Genomic DNA, 22,252 nt, shown 5'->3' with positions numbered 1-22,252 from the left:
TTAATATGAAACATGTTAGGTTGTGGCTGGGACTTACCTGCATCTTGTTCCTTCTTTGTTTTTAGGGGCCAGGCATTATTATTTTTGTCAATATTCTTCTTCTTCTTCTTTTTCTTCTTATGTTCATATTAACTTTAACCTGGCAGGAATTATGAAGTCCATCACTCAAAAACTGTAAAACTTATTAAACCTCTTCCCACATTTTTTGCTCAATTGACACCAGATTTGCTACGCTGCATCTTCAGACTGTCCTCCACACACCATCCTGACAGATTTTTAAATTATCAAAAATGTAGCTAAATAAAGCTCCAATGTTCATGAAATTAAATGATAAACTTTTCAGGTCATTTTAGATGTATGGTGGCAAATGTCAGGATTTTTGACATTTTGAATTTTTTCCTCATGTAAACCATGTCAGTCGATGAAAATCAGGCATTATTGAACATCAGTTTGTGACTTATGGAGCAATCAATCTTTATTAATTATATTATAATTAATTAGAATTAGTTGTCTTGATGAAGTAAGGAAATTCTCAGAATTTTGTCTCAAAAACTGAATTTGTGACACTAGTTTGAAATCTGCCTTTACATGCAACCCTGACGATTGCCTAAGTCATAGTGTGAAGTCATATGGTGCCTTCAAATGAAACTCGTGACCTTGTGTTTACAACATGGGAAGTCGTGTAAACAATATGCTTGGCGTTCAAGTGGTTAAGGCGTGAGAACACCGCTGCTAAGCAACGGCAATATTAACGTTACTGTCAGCGTCTAGAAGCCACAGAGGCTAACAGTTGAGCAAGCTAGCAAGTGGGTAACATAATGCAGTAAATTCAAAGGCATAATGACAGAGGAAAAAGATGAGTCTGTTGGGAATATCAACAAAAAACAATATACAAATAAAATTTAAATTGATTAACTTATTATGCACCAAAAAATTAACTGCCATGGCCTCTGCCATTTCTGACAAAATCAACACACACGTCACAACTGGTAAACTCTGAGCTTTCAGAAACTTTCCACCACAAGAGGGGGGCGTTCATATGGACTCTTCTCGTGAACACGTTAAAGACAACCCCATTTGAAGGCACTAATAATGTGAAATAGTAGTTTCCCCTAGTGAGCAGCAAGCTCACCATGACAGTGACCCCTTTGTCTCTGAGGTTGTGAGTTCGAGACCTGATAGTGGAAGAATGAACATGCTAATGCCTTAAAGGATTAATGATGATGGAACGTCCTATACTACTCATTTGTTTTCCTCCTCTTCCTATTTTTCATCTCCCTCCTCTTCTTCCTCCTTCTTCTTCTTCTTCTTCTTACTCAAAATGCCTATAGCTGCACAGCACCTATAATCTTCTTTTTATTTTTGCCACAGACGTCTCTCTGTTACTACTTGTCTGTCTCCTCTCCCTTTCTTTTCCTCCGTGTGCGCATTTGATGTCGGCTTCAGTCCTCGTGGGACAGACTCTCCAGGGACCCTTAATTGACAAGTGTGTACAATAACTAATCAGCGGCAAAGCAATGCCCTTTAAGATGATGAATTAACTAAACTAATTTCAGATAATCCTTCACCATGCTGGGCCCTCGCTGACAGCGCCAATTGATATTTGAAATGCAGACGCCCCTCCTCTCTGACTTCTGCCAGTCATTCCACTACACACCCGAACCCCCCCCAAGTAAAGGTGGCGTGGTTGATAAACTGCTGATGGAGCTCTGAGAAGATTAAAACAATTTCCTAGCTCGATGTGACAAACACACCCCTCACGTAGAGCTATATACACATAACACACACACGGTGACATTACCTTAAGCATGGACCACAGTTACTAGCATGCATATATGCACAAGCCATTATAAATTAATTTGAAAGGGCAGGGTTAAGTCTAGTGGGCATTTGCTCATAAAGGTTGATGCCTTATAAGAGGTTTACCAATTTAAATTCTATTTCTGTGTTGAAGCCTAACCTCTCCCCCCTAAAGCTCCATAATGTGTTCTGTCAACACGGTCCTCTCCCGCAGATTAACATTGTCAGACAGTTGTAGAGTGAAAAGGACGACATGCTGTTTGCGTAGCAATAGAAGGAACTCTTGACAGATCGACCTGACATCAGCCATCAGTGTGTACCGTAAAAAACAAGCCCAGAATATCTGTAGTACAAAAAAAAAGGATACGTGTTGTGTGAGCGGAATATGTGAAATGATTGTGGGGAAGAAGGTTTATGTTCTTGATTGAGTTGTTCTGCAGGTGTCTAATTGCCAGCGTTTCTCTCTCATTACATCACTTCTATTGTGTGATTAAGGAGTCTTGTGAAGGTTGTCGGGGAGAATGGAGCAGAATACTGGTTCTTTGATTATAACTATCACCGGACTGGGAATTGACAGCCAGCAGGTTTCTCCATCAACTCAACTGAAAATATGTTGCACCTTTTTTGAGCGTTTGTTACATGTGGCTTTGTAATAATACGTTTGTGTTGCCTCACTCTGTAGCTTGTGGCAGCGTTAGGTGCGTTTTTGGTGAAACGCACATTGGAAATTATCATCATTATCAATTATCAATTATTATAGTTAGTTTCTATTTTATTAATTTCATGTAATTTTTTCTCCAAAATAAAATGTTCATGCACACATATGGAAGAAGTCACCTTGATATCGTGTTTTTATGCTACTCTAGCTAGCTATGTATGTGTGCTCATTCCCAGGGCCTCAGATACCAACGTTTTTCACGGCCCTCGGCGTCTGAAAAATGTCAAAATTCCATTGTAAATGAAATATTGTTGTGCTGCAGAGATGTCGTGGCCTACACATCGAATTCTACTGACTTCTGAAATATCTTTGTTTGGTACAAATCCCCGCATAAATCAAACCGTTATCATTTAATATGTTTTTCAATGAAAGTGAGAATTATGATGTAAAAATTATCATTCCCTCTACTATCGCAAATCATATCACAATTGCAATATTAGTCAAAATAATCTCAATTAGATGGCTTTTTTTTATTTCGTTCAGCCCTCCCATGAGACTACTGTTTGTGTCCCATGTGAAACCAAAAGTCAACATTGATGTATTTTAAGTTATGTTAAGTATTTCACGTCTGTCACGTCCCGTTACGTAGGTTTACGTAGGTTTACGTAACCGTTGTTATGTAACAAACATTCTTATTTTAACCCAAACCAAGATCTTTTACTAAACCTAACCTAGTTGACACCAAGGGGTCCTGTCCAAGCGTCCGTATGTGACAGGCTTGGAATGAGAACGGGTTGGTAAAGCTGTCTGAATGTAAAGGAAAACTTAGCTAAGAGAGCTAACATAAAGTAGTTGTTCAGCCCGGTAGTTAGCAGCTACAATATTTTAGCGTTCCTCTGGCAGCATCCAAATGTGTACCAGGAAAACAAAAATACTTTCCGTAGTGTTTGGACATTTGTCTACTTGTGCTGAGTACTTACTAACTTCACATCATGGGGGCTGCTGTTTCTTGTTTCACCAATGACTGAATGTCACTTTTTTTTCTGTATCTGTTTAGAAGTGTGTGTGTGTGTGTGTGTGGTCAGTCAGGGAAGCAGCCCTGTCACTAGAGGCAACAGGATAAAGAGGAGGAGAGGGTCCGCAGGCAGCAGTGTACAGGGAGCCACTGTCCCCCTCTCCCCTGCATGCATTTTTCATCGCACGCTCCCTTTTTTTTTTACACTATTTAGCTTTTCCCTCCCCTCTAAACTTCCATGTGGTGCGTGCTGACTTGGCATTTCTCAGCATTGCACACGAAGCCCTCTGGTGCTCTGTGTCTCAGAGTTGGAGCATGTCCGTTTGTGTGCCAGCGTGTGTGTGTTTGTGTGTTTGTGTGTGTCCATGCGTGCATACATGTGAATATTGGGGACGTTGTGCTCGCTCATCCTCCCCCACTCCTCACACACTCGCATCACACTGTATGTGATCCCACAGTCCCATAGGCAAGAGGGAGAGAGCTCTTACGTGAAGTCCATTTAGTCAGTTGGCAGCACCCAAACTACAAAATAGTTGAGACTCCCTGCATAGAAAGGATCATCTTAAATTATTCTGAGCTGAAATTCAAATTTCATTTTGTTTTGGCCCTAAGCAACGGGCAAAACTGCCTGGGTGAGATCAGTAAAGGTCAGGGGGAATTAAAATGCTTACTGTAAGGTTTGTCAGAGAGAGAGAGAGAGAGAGAGCGAGCAAGGAAGAGATAGAAAGCCAGAGGAAAAGGCCATCTGCCTGATAGTTTAGTCTAAGTTGCTGAGAGAAATAAGTCACCCTTTTTTGCAGTCTAATGCTATTAGGTATTAGCTTGACAGGTCCAAATTCCTCCATTCCCTCATATCTATCATATTCCAAGATATAGATTGCATTTATACGTTCTGCATGCAGAATGGAGCCTCACGGTTCACAAGTTTTATCAACAGACAGCGTGCGCTTTGCAATACATTTTCTATGCATGCCAGGACACTAGATGATTTGCAATGACAATAAACAAATCCAATAAATCTGATGCATGAAGTAAAACAGCAATGCGAAAATGTAACTGACATCCGATGAAGAATTCCACCCTCCCCTCTTGATGATTTGTTCAATATATAGATATTTGTTTCATTACATATCAAGCAAAAATGTCTTGGAAATGAAAACAAATGGGCTGTCAGGAAGATCGGGGCGGAGGAGAGAGACAAAGAGAGACAGAGCAGTGAGTGTGTGCGTGTGAGATAGAGAATATTGTGGGGGGCATTTTTGCTACAACACACATGCACGTTGTTTGTATCTGTCTTTTCTTACAAACTACTGCAGATGGATGATATTTAGCCTGGTGTCAGAGACACATGTTATCAAGTTTGTATTAATAATCATAGTAAGTTGTGTTAAGAATAAGGATGTTCCTAATGACAAATTACCCTGACATTCAAATGCAAGTTTAAACTTAGACTGAATAGTCTAAAAGTAAGAAAACACTCAAAATTGAGCACAATTTAATTTAATTTTATTATAAGATAGGGATGGGTCATGATTTTTAGAGGAGTCATTCAATTATAAAAAATCTGATAGTTTATACAACTATCATCTTATCATCTTGTCTTAAAATGTATTTTTTTCACTTTTTATACCTCCGCAGGCGCCATCTGGTTACTACCAAGACGCCTGTAAAACGTGTGTGGCACATTAAGCTCGGCTCATTTCCGTCAGCGCATTTGTTTGTGTGTGCACGGTGAATCTATCTACCTCGATATCTTTTTTTCCAAAATGATTATGAACACAGACACTGAGCAAAGGGGCCCCAAAGAGCCCTTTGAAAAAATATATACAAATATATACAATATAAAATGACATTTTCAGTTATCCTCCCACAACATATGAGTGCTTATTTTAGCCAATGAACACACTCAGCTCAGACATCAGTGCGCAGTTCTGGCTTACTTTGCACCTGCGAGGGATGATTCAAGGAAGCCAATTTGGTTGTCGATGGCGGAGCTTCATAACAGTTTCCACAACAAAATTGAAAATGCATTTATCCAAGCAGGGTAGAGGAAATCAAATAGGAAGAGGAGAGCAAATTGTCAAAGATTGCATATTATGTTTCTCTTCTCTACAGTGGAAAATTCTGGCAAAAGTGCTACAAAAGAACAACCTGCTGCTAGCACACGTGACATTGCTTCATCCAGGAAAGTTAATGATGATGGCGACACTTCTTTCCCCTGTGATAATGGTGGCGCTGACAAAACCTGGCCTGTTCCCACATTATTAATTAAAAGGCAATGCTCTGAAAAACACTACATTTTTCAACAGCGAGTAGGTCAAGTCAGGTTTTTATGTCAGGAACCTGAAGGAAAGCAATATATTGTTAATTCAGTGACAGTGGAAGATGCTCTCAGTATGTTGTTTCTCACAGGTGTAATATAGAAGATGTGTTGCGGAAACCTTTGCAGCAGTTCATTCGTTCAGCTGTGCAGGGCTCTGTGAAAATATGTGATATAACTAGATCTGATCGTTCAGACAAGTAGGGATAAAAAAGTGAGAATAAAGGGTTAGGGAGCAACGTACGCATGTTTGCCTTAGGCCCCCCGTAACACTACGGCTGTCCTGGATTATGAAATGCTTTCAGTAGAATCACATCCTCTATAAAAGTGCTGATTGACCTTCTAGCCTAATTAAAGTGCACCATCGCCAATAGAGAGCAGATAAGACAGCTTGGCTGTCAGTGTGACTGACAGGGTTAGGCTCTCCCCCTGCAGTCACATCAGCACTACAGAGGCCATGCATACAAAAAGCACAAGACAGCACGGATAGCGGGAAAAAGCTCTAAGTTTAGCATCTCGCCCGCTATCAAGAATCAGCTCGAACTAATAATATGGAAATGGTAAAATATAAGAGTACACCAGTGACATGCTTTAGGGCTTATGTATTTATTTATGTATTTGCAACTTTACCTCATGCAGCATTTCCCCCATCTCATAACTGTTAACACTGCAGTTTTTTTTCAGAGTAAAGAGACGCTCTGCACTGAACTGGAGTATATGCAAAATGAAGCCGCTGCCTGGTGTCACATGTATAGAGCAAATCTGAATCCACTTTCTCCGAGGTCTCTGTAGGTCTAGGCAGGTGAGTGCTCGAGCGCACCCTATATTCCCCCGCAGCTCTCACACTTCTGGCCGGGGAAAGCTGACATGCAGGGTGGCCTGTAAGCCTCTTTTGTCCATGTGCAGCAAAGTCATCTGCCAGCTCAGTTGCTCTTGCAGACAAAGCTTCAGAGAGATAGCCCATATTCTGGTACATCCTCACTCTCTCTTGAGCTGGAGTTGGGCATGGCCCCTCGCTCTCTATCTCCTAAGCCTCCTCCCTTTCATTTCTTTCTCTCTCTCTCTGTCACGTGCACATTCACCCTTTACATATTCTCATCATCTTTACTACATCATTAGTTTGCTGTTCTTGAGCGTTAATACTGTAACCTTTAGGTATTATCTTACCAGTGGCGGCTGGTGACTGGTGAAAATTGAAGAGGACATGAGGAAAATCAACCCACGGTGTCATGTTATATTATTTAGTTATTTCTCTTATTTTGCACTTGCACCTCAATGTTATGTATGGGCTCAGTGCTGCTTGATATATGGGCTCTCATGTTCCTAATGTTTATATGTCATATAGGGGGGAATATACCTACATGGGATTTAGATCTTTTAATCTGGAAAGAATTTTGTGCATAAATTTGACACGTGTTGTATAAATTATTATCAATATTATTATTATTATTATTACTGCACTAGTTAGCTACTTATCTAAACTTTCTTATGTAAAATGAAAAATTAAGCAGTAAAACAATGGCTTATAAGATTTCTTAAAAACAATCACTGCAGCCTCAGGATGAAAATGAGTGTAATGGGTCCGTAATGTGTCACTAGAAGCCTGTCTGTAAACTGCTGCCCGGAGTGCAGCAGCACGTCGGGCCGTAGCGCCGCTGTGGGTCCAGCCCGGACAGCTGACGGCAAGGCCCTAGCAGCGATCCCCGAGCGGAGCTCTCTCCATCCACTCCCCATGCGGGGTCCGACTCCTACCGTGCGCTCCAGGCAGCCTTGGCCCTCGCTCAGCTGTCCGGGCTGACCCACAGCGGGACTACGGTGGCGTGCAGCGACCCGACGTGCTGTTCCACTCCGGAACTGGATCCTGATATGGGCGACAGACTGCTGCCCGGGTCCGTCAGCTGCTAAAACAAGCTAACTGTTACGTTAGCTAACACAAGTAGCTTTCCACAGATAAATAAATAGGATTTGATTTGTTATGTTTTTAAAAGTAGTTCACGATTTGTACGTTATAATTTATTTCCTAATACGCTGCTGTATGATACTTTACTGCCAGTTCATCACGTACAATACAGTGGTAGAGATTGAAGATGACATTTGGAAATCATCATTGAACCGACGCGATGTCAATCATGTATTCTGCTGGTTGTTGATTGGTAATGAGCCAAGGGTGGATGTCCGCCCTTGGAGCGTTATTTTGCGTGTTTTGGCCAATCACAGATGAGCATGAAAAAAGTTAAATCCATTGAATTGATAGAAGAGGTCCCGCCTCAAGGGAGGACAGCACCAGCCCGTCCTCCCTTCCCTGCCCTGCTGGTGTCGCTGTTGACGCATTTTAATTAAAATTTAAATAATGGATTTTTTACAAAGAAGAGAGAAACAAATATTAGATAAATGATACTGAGATTTGGTAATTATCCATTTCAACCAATTACTCTTTTATATTTTGATCTCCCTCTTGTCTCTCAAAACAATAGAGGAGGAGCAACCTCCACTGCCTCTATGGACCAGCCTCCACTGTATCTTTAACTCTTTCTATTGTCTTTTCTCAGATAGAGGTTTTTGTTCCAGCGTGGGTTTATATTTTCTGATATTGCAGAGGTGAGGAGGTGAGAGGATATTGGTATTGTACTCTATATTTAACACAATAAGATCAGGGGGGCAGGATATCACATGGGGCTCAGGTTAGCTCAGTGTGTAATGAAGTTTGTTGTCTCTTGCTGTAGTCAATTTTGTCCTTCCAAATGAGAAAAAAAAGGTAATTACTTGAGAGCAACCATGAAGGCTAATGAGTTACCATGAAGGTAACTCATTAGCCATCCAAGATAATCACAAGGTAATATGAGAGAAAGAGGAGAGCGGTGGCGATGGTGAGGCAGAAGGAGAGGGACAAACATGGGCGACCAGACAAAAAGAGAGGAAAGAATATGTCAGAGAGATGATTCAAGAAAGAGCAACTCTACTGTAAGGAAGAGGAAGGAAGGAGAGAAACCGTGCCGTGTAGGAGAAAGGAGGTGGGGGTTGGTTGAGGGGGCTGGCCGAGGGGGTGTGTCCAACATTACCCTCATGAATCAGTGTCAGTGGAGCGATGAGAAAATAATTAAGAAACAGGCTAGCGCTGTGTTAAATACTGCCAAAGGTAAAAGGCCCATTCTACTGTATAGAAACACAATCTGGACGGGGAAGAAGAATGGCAATAAATGGGATAGAGGAAAATGGGGGAGAGAAAATCCATATCATAACGGATGCCAAAGTGCCCTTCAGATGGCATTATGAAGGGAGACAATATAAATAGCGCTGCCATATTGTAAATGTTTATATACAGTAGCTACGTATACACGTTGCACAGCAGTTTCAGGATTTATGACCGCAGCCGTAATACACTGAATTTGACACAAGGCTGTGAGTAATATTTCACATTTGTTATCATATTGAGTGTAAATTTGCTGAGACGTATATGGTGGAGATAAAATATTTTAAGCAATTTCTCCTTCTATTCTTCTCTGTTCTGTCCTGAGGGTGGTGGGAGGGGGGGGGGGCTGACGTCTGGGCTTCAAGCTGACTGAAACTGTACAGACAGAGAGAGAGAAAGGAGCAAACCTACGCCAACAGTTATACTCACCATGGGCGCCGGAAGTAGTGGGGCCAAGAGGCCATTGGCCCCTTACTTTACGGCTCTGTCCCACGTTCTTTTTAAGTCGCAAACCGCCGTATCCCCGCAAATGCCCCTTTATTGCACAGTAAAAAGACGTTTCAATCATTCCCGTCCAGTCCGTGCATGTCAAGACTAGAGGGTGTCAGAAGTGTATTTTACTCTACAGATACGCTCTCATTTTAATCTGTGCAGCAGCTGACGGCTCTGTGCACGGCTCCGTCTCAGCTGTGTCTCACGTATCCGCAGCATTTATTTACGCTTCAAGTAGGGGTGTAACGATACGGTTTTACAACGATACGATACGTATCGCTTTCCATGGTTCCGATACGATTCAAGGACGATAATTGACTCATCTAGAGCGATCCAAAAATTCAATAAGTGAGACTGTGAAATGAATACTTGGATACTGGACAGTGCTTGTACTTCTTGTAAGGGAATCAGGGATAAATTGATTATGGATATAAACAAGTAAACACAACGATTAATGGCAAATAGTGCTAGAGTTACCTGGGCGTTTCGGTGTTAGCAACCCCATGGCGTCTCAGTAGGTGCGTGGAAAGAAGGTTGTGTTGCCGTTGTATTTTATCTGGCCTTTGCATATTCCGCAAACAGCAAGCGATTTTTTTTTTTTTGTCAGGACTGAGTGACGCGGCACTCTCCAAGGGGTACGCTCACTGGATGCTTGTTGCTGGATGTACAGCACCGCTCTAGATAGGCTAACATGTGTGTAGCGACGGCCCACATTTCCCATCATGCAGTGCTGGACTGAGAATTGTGTTAAGTTTGCTGTTTTATATTCCAAAATGCAAACTTGTTGTTAGTGTTAATTTGTAATGTGTCTGTTCAGAACATGGTTGTTTATGTTGGTAATCCCATTTTTTGTGATGGTTTATAGTTTTGACCATTAGTGAGGTGACATTGTTACATTTCTTGTAACATTTTACTGCGCATTTTCTTACATGGCCCCCCATCTTCTTAAGTGAATCCGGCGTGGCTGATACTCACACACCTCAAAGGTTTTACATGGAGCATTTAGGGAAGTCAGAAGACTGTAATTGTATGTTCAAGGCTTCCAGCAGGGCCGAGATGCAGCTGAAATCCCCCAGCCAGCAGCGTAGAACAGAGCAGCCATTAGATTGCACTGATGCATCAAATCGGTGAAGCTCTTTGGAGAATATTGAGTGACACACAGGAGGTCCTCTGTGTGTGCTTTATGCGCATTTTGTGTTTTTATATGTACGTACGAACATGTGTGTGCGCGTACAGATGTGCGGGTGAGTCTTTTTAGGTGTCATATACAATATCCATCATCCTTTCTGCCAGCGGCACAGAGAGAATTCATGATCACTGGTCTCCAAATCCCCTCTGAGATGGAATCGACTCGGTTGGCGTGCGTGGAGGAAATGTGTACGGTTGGAATGCAGAAGCTATCTTCCCGTGAGGCTCCTGTTCAGTAACACATTATAGTTTGATCTCGAGCTCTCTGGCCTGACTAATACGCTATAGGGCTTGTGATGCAACAGTTACCAACCGCAACCTCCCACTGCAGTGATGTTTGTTTGTGCCTTCGACGCCCCTTGATACCGTATATTTGTATGTATGCAGCACATCATGTTCTCTATACGTATGTGTGCCTGTTGATACTTGTGTTTGCAAGCTGTTCCGTTCCTGTGACAGCCTGTATGCGAGTGTGCCCGCATGTTGACAGTGTTTATGCGTATTTTAGCAACCTTGTGTCAGTCTGCTTATGTGTGCTTACTTACACGTATGTGAAAGCAGTGAAGCCTAATCCATCCCAGAGGGGTGCTTAGTGAAGGATGTGCTGTTTCTGCAGCATGGCTATCAAGGCCCTGCACGCAGCGCTCTATGGCATTTTTACTGATGGCTTTTATGAGTCGCGGCCAAGCTGCCAATGAGCAGCCTTGACACCAAAATGATGAAACTATGACATGAAATCAAGCCGGGTGTCAGCATAGGTGCTGCTGGAGGTAAAAGAAGCAGGTCCCTGTAGCTTTTGTTAACCCTCTGAGACCCAACTTCACTGTCTTTCAGAGGCTGTAGCAGGTTCAGTTTCAGAGCTAGAGTGAAGGTACAGAAATATGAATCTAGAAAAACCTACGGAATATCTTGGTACCAGCCATGTCATACTAGCTTGTTGGGAAGGAGGCTGAATAACTCTCCAAAGTTAGGCTACATTTTGGTGAGGAAAAGGTGCATAGCCATTTTCAAAGGAGTCCCTTGACTTCTGACCTCAAGATATGTGAATAAAAATGGGTTCAATTGGTACCCACAGGTCTCGCCTTTACAGACATGCCCACTTTATGATAATCACATGCAGTTTTTTGAATGTTGAGTGTTATTTTCGCCTATTTTAAAAATGATGTATTTGAATATTTCTGCACACTGGAGTCCCTAAACAATCTTGAAATTACACAAATTGTGTATCACTGTAAAGCTGAGACTATTGTGGATCCAATGAGCCCAACTGTATTCATGTGTGATGATGTTAGTCCCCATAGTAACCATTTCATTGTATTGAGACTGCTTTTTGAAACTTGACCTCAATGTATAAAATTACCTATTGTGACCTCTAGGATAATCACAGCCTCATGAAACTTTACAGCCACAAACTAGAGACATGGGGCATTCAGAGGATGGATGGCTTTCCTAGCTAGATTGACAATAAGGGGGTTGCTGAGCAGTTTCCACAAAAAAAGTGCTCGCCATCCAATTGCCGAAAAATGCAATTCTTGCAGAAATCTCAACATTTTTTGATACCAAATCACAGCATGGATTTTTCTATGGTATTCCTCAAGGTCTTGGTGTCTTAATGTGGTATTTTGGAGGGATTATTGATCATTTTTTATCAACTCTCGAGTGGTAAAAAAATTGTTAAATTTAGATCTAAATCTGTGTAACAAATGGTATCAACCCAAAAATTGCTGCAACAACTTATGAGACATAATAGAGCATGGGAATGGCCATCATATACTTCTATCATAATGTTCTTAGCCCTTATACACATTCACAATTTATTTCATGTTTATTTCTGACTAATGACTAGAACAATTTGACACACAGTGCTGAGCTGCATCTCAAATTAATCTTCCGGTTCCCATCTTTCAGATGATGTACACCACTTCTATGTGACATCTAGTGCTGACCTGCTCTCTCCCCCTTAAGACCCCCTGTACCCCTTTAAAAAAGACAATAACCGGTCTATTGTGGGTCTCGGAGGGTTAAAGGGAACATGACTAAATGGAATTATAGACTGCAGAACATGGCTGTTGACTTTACAGGCAACCTTGGCAGGCATCACAATGAAATATAGTATGTTTAACATTCATATATGATTAAATGTCGGTTCAGTCTCTAATTCTCTTTGCATTCATATTTGTTTCTATAGAAGTCCATATTGCGTTGCTTTGGTGTTGAAATTGCTGATGGCATTTTGGTGTAGAACTACAGTATTGTTTTCTTTGTGCTGCTGTTTCCAAGCAACATCTCCGAAGCTGTGAGGGAAACAGCACTAATAAGCTTCCTCATTAGGGCCGGTGCATGGTAGGCCTTATACGGTTTGTGCTGTCAACTCTGTGCGTTAGCATGCAAACTTCAAAAGACAGCTGCAAATACAAACGCATACACACAGGAACGCTAATTTACTTTAGAAATTGGTAAACAAATTATTCCATCAACCCACATTTCTTCCTCAGTCGAAGGTGTGCTGGTGGAACCTACTAACTCCGTCTGAAGTGGCTCCAGCGTTATGACAAACTACACGGCCGTCCTCTCTATAACGCAGCACATAAAAGGCTCATTATTCAGGAGTTAATTTGGCGGGGTTTTCTCACCCTGAGGCTGTGCCAAACGTCAGACTCCCTCCCTCTCCTACTTCTACCACTGATCCCTTACTGTACGCAGGATGCGAAGGACGCCCTTAGCACACCTATACACAAAAGGGCAAACGTACACAACTGTGCATGCACACACACATCTCATTAATGCAAACACAACCCTAGTTAGATCCCTATATGTAATAAATTGGATTAAATTCCACTGGCTAAGCACTGATCTCTTTGGGTTAATTAATTTAATTCCATTCTGTCTGTGTTTTTTATGCTTGAGCACATGCTGACACTGTTATTGTGTGGCATCCTGCTCATTGGAGAAGTATAATAGGCTCGTGAAGGAGGGAGAGGAAGCCACAACGTTTGGTATTCCGGCTACAAAGTGATTTCGATTCTTTCTTCCTTTCCTTTGACAAGGAAGTACGCTACAGTAGCTAGCTCTAATACGCTGGATCCTTCCCCTCCTCGCAGCCTCTCTGCAGCTCTTATCTTCCCCGCCAAATGAGAAAAACCTGGATGGCTTCTCAGGGCCCCTGTTTCTGCCTGGATGCTATCTCATTTGGTTTTAATATATTTATCCATTCATTATTGTTCCCTTTTATCGGCCTGCTAATATTGTTCATAATTTGTCCTTATCTCCGAGCCTGACAGTCAAATTTACACTCCGGCTCAGCAGACAGATGGAGAAATGACCCTTCTCCAACCCCTCCTTCCCTAACTCCTCTCCTCCCTTCATTCCTCTCCTCCTCCTCTCCAAACTCCAATGAAACATGACTGACAGCCCGCTGTATAAGTAGTTGTCATAGCAACCTCCCCATCCTTCTGACAAGTGCTTTTTCTCTATCGCACCCTCTCTCCCTCTCTGTCACAATATCTCTCTCCCGCCTTCTACTCCCTTGCTGTTGCAACGATTGAGAAAGAGACAGACAGAGAAGGGGAATTTGAAAACCAGAGAGCACCTAAGGCATTTTCCTTCCCCCGCATCACCCCCATTCCCATCCCTCCCCCTCGCTCAGTCTCCTCCCACCCTTCCCTTGCCTCACCCTCCCCACCCCTGACAATGATTTACCAACTCCAATGGTGCACCTCTTTCATCCATCCTGGCTTATCAAGGACTGCAGGACTGTATGCACGTCAACTTACAGTCTCTCCTCCTCTCTCTCTCTCTCTCTCTCTCTCTCTCTCTCTCTCTCTCTCTCTCTCTCTCTCTCTCTCTCTCTCTCTCTCATTCCTCCTCTACATCTGCTTCCTCCTAGCTCTCTCCTTTTCTTTCTCTCTCTTGTTGCTCCAAAAACTCCAGCTCGGCCCCATTGCTATTCAATAAGTCTCATTTCACTGTCAAAATCCCTCAGCAGTCTGCAGCGTAATCATGGAGCATACAGTAATAAGTCTCCCGGACTGTGCAGCAGAAAGTATATGCTGTGTATGCTGTGTGGACAGGAGATCCTTCAAACTCCTAGCGGAAATAAACATTATGTAACAGAAGAAGGTATTGTGCAGAGCACATTTACAGGGAGGGAATTACAGTGGTATTGTTTGTCATGCGCGTGCTGTAATGGTCAGACTACAGCATTAAGATGTGAAATATTACTGATATAAGTTGCTTTTGCACAGGCTTCACACAAGGCCAATGCACTCATACTGAAAAGCTTCTATTGATTAGAAAAGGGTCCAAATGGACGCAGTAATCTTCAGTATGTATAACCAGCCTGCACACTGCCATTTCATTATTCCAGAGTTTAATTTCCAATGCATTTATTCCAAACAAGCATCTGTTTAGTAACTCAGAGTAAATTAAACATGATGGGGGGTGAATTCCAGGATAGCGGCTGTGTGTCACAATGAAGTTGCATACAGTACCCTGCCACAGTGAGCTGTAAATGCATCTTAATGCCAGCATGCTGCACCGTTTTCACAGTTAAGTTGCTGGTGGTTATTAGACCCCTGAATTGTTTAGGCAATGACATTTCACTGTTAACACTATAGCGCTCTAATTTAGGATGCTATTCATGCTCACTAGGCCCTGTTACGATGTAAGCAAGAAAAAAAACAACTCATAATTTCTTGTCTTATTTTGTATTCATCTATACAGTAGCAGCCATTTACCACAGGTGAGTAGCTGGAACAGAGAGATGACTCAGCTGTTTTTTCTGAAGGCTGCGAAAGAGAGAAAGAGCCATCCAAAACAGCGTTTGCTGCTAATCATGTTTTAACCTCTCAGCTTTACAGAATGCTTCAGGGTTGCGTGTGACTGACAGTTCAATTCACTGAGCCAAAAACATGATTCAATCAGAAACGTTCTTTTCATGACTTCCTCTTAATTATGTAAAAACACAGTTGATTTTGTCTTCATGGTCCAGCTCCAAGTAGCGTCCCTGCCCTGTGAGTAAACCATCTTATATTAGGCAGTAGGAAGAGCTGAAGTTGAGTCAAGTTGTTTGATGTTATCTGCATATAACGCAGGATCACATATGTAGTAGTTCTCTGAGTGAGGAGATCTCTTCACCCAGTTAAGGGGTCAATGTCTACTGTAACCTCTATCGGAGGTTGACGTCCTTGCAACAAAGGGGCCAAAACTCCATTAAACATATGTCATGATAGAGATGTTCCGATACTGATTCCGTTACCTGAACTTGTGTAATCGGCCAATACCGAATATTGATCCAATACCAGTGTGATAAAAGATATACAGTATATACTGTAGTTATTATGTAAGGGATAATGTACAGCGAGGCGGTCATTGTTGTGAAAGAATCCCGACAGGGCGATGCTGAATGCGCGGAGGGGTCTGTCACCGCCCTGAAGGGGATTCTTTCACAAAAATGACCCGCTAGCTGTACATTATCCCGCTTATTACACGGCTACTTACTGAAGAAATCAATATTTTGACACAGAAACAGTCCGCCAGAGTCCGACATCAGAACTGCGCCCATAGCAACGGTCTGTTATACATAGCAACGGTCTGTAATACAGAAATTACAGACCGCCGTGATTGACCAATCAGAATCGAGTATTCAACACAGCCATGTAATAATATCATTTAACAGCTGTTTACTACTGATCATGTATAAATGTAATATGAATTCTATCTTTGTTGAATGGCCTGGCTCAGGTTATGAAACATGAACAAATACATACAGAGAATGAATGCAATAGAACTTTCTTTTATTATTTAGTTTGTCAGAGAACATAAATAAATGAAGCTAGGAATAAATATCAGTTCTGTATTCTGTTAGCCGTCTCCTCAGTGAACAGCCTGGGTGCTAATTGGTCCTGCAGGGTGCAATATTCACACACCCTACCAGGGTACTGCCACCCCTAGAAACAGAAGCCTTACATACTGTACATATTGCCATTTTACTCGTTGGATATTGCCAAATGGCTGGCATTTTCCTCACTCAGATTACCGTTATACTCTCCACTAGCGCCGCACTGTTGTTGTTTGCAATCGTTACGTGACAAACTACCTGCAATCAGTTCTTCTTCGCTGCTCTAAAGCAGTAGTTGCCAGTGGCAGCCATGACACATCCAGGGCGACAGCACAGTGAAGGTTTTGGAGCAGCGAAGAAGAACTGATTTCTGGTTAAACAAGTTGATTTTCTTTACTCGCCAATACCCAATCTCGAATTTTGGGCAGTATGTGACTCATTTCCGATACTGGTATCGGTATCGGAACAACTCTATGTCAGTCTAAAGAATAGCTGTCCTGAAGAAAAGGTCAATATGTTGTAGTTACGTGGTAGTTTACAGTGGGACATGCATCTCGTTGTGTGTGTGTGTGGTCATGGTGGGGGATCTGTCATCTGTAATCCTTTGTGTCAGGGTGTGAGAGGGTATCCTAGTTTGTGCATGTAATTTTTTTTCTCTCCCTTTTGCTCCTTTTCTTCCCTCCCCCCCACCCCCCCTTCAGATATGTGTAAATGACTGCCTGTGTTTTGCACTCTCTTTGTGTCTGTTTGCACACTGCCTGTGCTGCAGTGTTGTAGATAAATGAGATAATGTTTCTATTGGCGATGAACACAACACCTGAATTCCCAAGGTAGCGTTTTAGTTCAGAGCAGCCACAGCAGAATCCTAGACGGTGGAACAGATCTCCTAGATGATCTGTTTTCATGCGTTGTTAGCTTGTTTTCAAAGCACGCTCACTTAGCAGAACATGCACTCCGTGTCTCTCTCAGCCACAGATGATGAACTCCTACTAAATACTAGTGTTGTAAATATAAAATTAATATAAAGGCACATCTTTCTTACGTGTGCTCGGATTAGTATCTCTTTCAAATTGTGATGCAAAAAGCCAGGAGACTGAACATGACTCCAGTGCGTAAGGCTTTTGTGTAGCTCACTGTGAACCAGTATTACACACAGGGACGTGATATATAGTGGCCAATAATCCCGTTATACTTGAAGTCTTATAAATATTATTCCTTTCAGCTGGAGGTGACGTTGCCAGTTAGCAATCTTTCAGCTGAAGGATGGATGCGGTGTCGTATTTTAAGACACGCCACATGTGAGCTGTTCAGAGTGTGATCGTCAGAGTGCAGCTCATAGGAAATTGATAGGGTCATGCATTAATTCAAAACTTGTCAGATCCCCATCATCTACTTGAAGAAAGGAGTTACAGCCAAAGTAACGGCAGGGGGAACGCAAAGAGCGACTGTTGTTGCATGTAGAGATGTTCCGATACCATTTTTTCCGTTCCCGATACCGAGTAACGATCCGATACCAGCGTGATAAAAAAGATATACTGTATATATAGTTATTATTATTATCATTATTATTATTATTATTATTAACAGCTGTTTACTACTGACCATGTATGGATGTGGTATGATTACTATCCTTTTTGTATGGCCTGGCTCAGGTTGTAAAACATGAACAAATACAAACAGAGAATGAATGCAATAGAACTTTCTTTTTTTATTCAGTTTGTCAGAGAACATAAATAAATGAAGCTAGGAATAAATATCAGTTCTGTATTCTGTTAGCCGTCTCCTCAGTGAACAGCCTGGGTGCTAATTGGTCCTGCAGGGTGCAATATTCACACACCCTACCAGGGTACTGCCACCCCTAGAAACAGAAGCCTTACATACTGTACATATCATCGTTTAACTTGTTGGATTTTCCACTGTGAAATATTGCCAAATGGCTGACATTTTCCTCGCTCTGACTACCGTTAAACTCTCCACTAGCTCCGCACTATTGTTGTTTGCTATCATCACGTGACAAACAATTCTTCTTCGCTGCTCTAAAACAGTCATGATACCTCCAGGGCGACAGCACATTGAAAGCTTTTTTGCTTTGGAGCGGCGAAGAAGAATTGATTTCAGGTTAAACAAGTTGATTTTTTTCTGGGTTAATAGATCGTGATATCGGATCGGTGCATTGACTAGCGGGACCACTAAAGGGGGCCCAGAGTTATAAAGGGGAGGTGGGGGTGGGGGGGCGCAGCAAGGCAAAATATTAATGATGCATGAATCTGCACTGGCCTGAGGGGGGGCTTGAAAATATTTTTTATCAACAAAAGTGAGGCCCTGCAGAAAGGGTTTAGGGAACCACTGGACTAGCAAACTTGCCAATACCCGATACCGAATTTTGGGCAGAATCGGACGCATTTCTGATACTGGTATTGGTATCGGAACAACTCCTGTGTGCGGTGTGTGGCTCTCCAGCTGTGTACAGGAGCGTGTATGAGATGTGGTCTGGCTGCGTTCAGGGAAATTTGTGCAGTCCAGCCCCCCCCCCCCCCCCCCCCCCCCCCCCCCTCCCCTCCCCCCACAACTCCTTGACTCATCTCTCCTCAGAATTTATATTCTCCCTCCAGCAAAAGCAAGGACCATCTTGGCCTTTCATTTTCCAGTTCAGGGCTTTCCTTTTTTTTTGCAGATAAATGCTCTCCAATCCGCCCTGACAGATGTCACATTGCATCACTTCCGTTTTGATACATAGCCTCTGATCCTGCCACTTGCAATAAGGAGCCAGCACCAGGGACGCCCCTCCCTAGACAACACTCTGACACGGGTGATTATTTTAAAGGTGCATCAGTGGCGTTGCCGAGTGCCGAAACCCTAGCTGGGCGACCGCGTCCGCGAATGTGGTTATCGGCTTGTGTCTGGGTCAGGGAACGACTACAACACGACACACTCAGTCGTCATCACAGGTCACCCTGATTCTGCAATACCTCTGGCAGCGATTTATACCGCTCTCTAGTCCTGTCTCTCACTCAGTCTCTCCACTGCGACTTCACGGGTCAGAGTTGGAGAAACAATCTTTATAAAGGGAAGGTTTTAGTGCCTCTGATGCCAGCAGAGACTCGCTGCACTGTAGCATTAATCATACAAGGCCAGAGTACATCAGTAAACACAGTGTGTCAGGTCAAGGTAAAGATCAGATCCCACAGCATTTAACAGGACTCAATAGCATACAGGCTATCTATTGAAAAGTCAGCGTTATTCATGGCATGTCTCCCAGCCTTCGTTGCTCGCAGGAGAGACACGCCATTGTTCACTGGAGAGCATACTGAAATATTTCTCTGGCTACACAAAAAACACTGGATCAGCAGCAATTAGTAGAGTAAGAGAGAGATAAAGAGAGGAAGGGAGGGAGGCAGTTGAAAAAGAATGAGGTTGAAAAATGTAGAATCAGCGAGAGAAAAAGAAAAGCAGAAAAGAGAGGGGAGAGAGAGAGAGAGATGAATAGAGAGGAAAGAGAGAGAGACCAAGTGGGAGAGTGGTTAAAAGAGAGAGAGAGTTTCCAGCCTGTACAGTGTGGTGTTTAGGAGGTCGGAGCTGCCTGAAGCCCCTGGTGCTTTTAAAGGACCAAAGACTTTCTCATTGTCTTGGGTCTCTGTGTGTGTGTGTTTGCGTGTGTGTGTGTGTGTGTGTGTGTGTGTGTGTGTGTGTGTGCGTGCGCGCGTGTGTGCGTGTGTGTGTGTGTGTTGTGTGTGTGTGTTTGAAACCTCTTCATTAGTCTTCACATTGCTCTTCCCCCCCAGCCCCTGACCACTCACTTACCCCCAGCAGCTACAGTATATGTGCTCATATGGGACTAAACCCAGTTATACTAGAGATTAAAATGATCAGTCTTGGAAAAGAGATAATAGAATACGACAGGGCTCCAGACTAACTTTTTGCAGCGGTTGCACTGGTGCGCCCAACTTTTTCATTTAGGTGCACCCAAAAAAAATTCACCGCTCCTTTTTGGCGCCGCAGTAATACATTTTAAACGTTTTGTCAGTTCCCATAGGCCTACACTAGGGATGTCACAATACCAGAAGTTTAGTAGTCAATACCAGTGAAATTCCATGGTTCTCGATACCAATTCGATACCACGATAAAAAACAAAAGTAAAACAATAAATCCCATTTACTTCAACATCTACTCCTTTATTACTGTTTGCATACTGGTTTATGTATTATACAGGTCATAATTTCCTCTCATGTATCTATTTTATAATGCTGTGAAAACATCCCCTTAGCCCAATACTCATCCTTACTGAATAGAGCTTGAATGCATCATAATGTAAATAAATGGCACCTCCCGTTATAACTAGGTCTTGTCCTGCCAATTTCAACACTGATTTGTTGTTCACAAGGGAAAAAATAGGATGGGTCCCCTGTGTGCATCAATAGTGAGTTTAACAGTCTATCTACGGTACCGTCAGGTATCCACATGTTTACATATAACGTTGGTAGAAGAGTAGCGTGACGTAATGCGTGTGTTGCGAGTGTGTGGACGAGTGACAGAGAAAAAGAGATGCAGATCAGCTGTTCGGGGTAGAAAAGAAAAAAGCGGTAAAGATGTCTTGTGTTATTACATGTACAGTGTCTCTCTCACACTGACAATTTTTGCCCGACCCAATTATGAAATTAATCCGGCGCCTCTGATCAGGATTAGGCATCTTACCGGGGACCAAGGAGACAGGTGGGGGAGCGGTTACCTACACCGACGATGTCGGGTCTAGACTGGGCCGTTCAGGGCAAAAAAAAAACAATCAATAGTTGTCTTCATTTTGAATTACTGGTTGGTTTTATGGTTGTGATCTTTATCGAGGAAGAGTACAGGGTGCGATTTGACACATACACACACACACACACACAGAGAGACAGACCTGCTAAATGTCAGGCGCACCGGTGCGGCCAATGAAAATATTTAGTCGCACTCGACAGATTTTTGGTTGCCTATGCCTATTAATGGTCGCACTCTGGAGCCCTGTACGACTCAAGCCCAACCAGCGCTTAATAAACCAAGGCTCGCTGAAGGTATATCTGTGTTTGCTTCTGTGGAAAAAGAGACTTCTTCTAAATTAAACCCTGTCCCACCAACAATGACGAGGTTTCACTTCTGTATGTTCTCAAATTGGTTTAGTAATTGAGGTCAAAGTTATAATTTAACCTTTTGTCTCGTTGTTTTGTTCCAGAAGACAGGAAGTTGTTTGTTGGGATGCTGAACAAACAACAGACCGAGGAGGATGTTTACCGCCTCTTCGAACCCTACGGAGTCATCGAGGAGTGCACGGTCCTAAGAGGTCCTGACGGAAACAGCAAAGGTAGGAGCCATGATACACTTGTCTGCATTATTTAGGTCACTGACAGAGAAGTGACAGTTTGTGTGAGCGTCTACGTCATGTAAAATGTATGTGACATATGCACCAGATATAGGTCAAATAGCACATAATTGCAAACATTTTTACGCCGCGATGTTTGATGTGCTAGTCGGCTGCAGGCAGTGACAAAAACGTGAAGCCTGATGTGTCAAATACTGTTTGATTGATGTCTGATTTTCATATTAAGGAACTATGAGAGAGGTTAAGTGGATAATTAGTTGGTTTGACTCTCTCCTATTGTTCAGTTTGTAAGGAATTTATAATTTTTTTGTGGCAGCAGACCCTCAAAAATGTAAGTATTTTAAAATCTTGTCATATTTTATAAGGGGATAATGTGTTTTGTCTTTGTCTGAAGACA

The 22,252-nt window shown here is 42.6% G+C and overlaps 1 protein-coding gene across 17 annotated transcripts in view; it reads left to right on the top strand.

Annotated features, from left to right (window-relative positions):
• The window catches only part of celf5a (cugbp, Elav-like family member 5a), a 256,225-nt gene that overhangs the window by 184,247 nt on the left and 49,726 nt on the right, over positions 1 to 22,252 (top strand). For 14 of the 17 annotated variants that reach the window (XM_074635717.1, XM_074635716.1, XM_074635726.1 and 11 more), the window contains exon 4: positions 21,709 to 21,837. In XM_074635717.1, coding sequence (XP_074491818.1) covers positions 21,709 to 21,837 — 129 coding nt within the window. The remainder of the gene's footprint in view (positions 1 to 21,708; positions 21,838 to 22,252) is intronic. The other 3 variants (XM_074635727.1, XM_074635725.1, XM_074635713.1) reach the window with 1 other exon arrangement.

This window comes from Sebastes fasciatus, chromosome 5 (assembly GCF_043250625.1).
Source record: "Sebastes fasciatus isolate fSebFas1 chromosome 5, fSebFas1.pri, whole genome shotgun sequence".
Lineage (NCBI taxonomy): Eukaryota > Metazoa > Chordata > Actinopteri > Perciformes > Sebastidae > Sebastes > Sebastes fasciatus.
The sequence above is the reverse complement of the archived record's forward strand: the minus strand, read 5'-3'. Positions and strand labels throughout refer to the sequence as shown.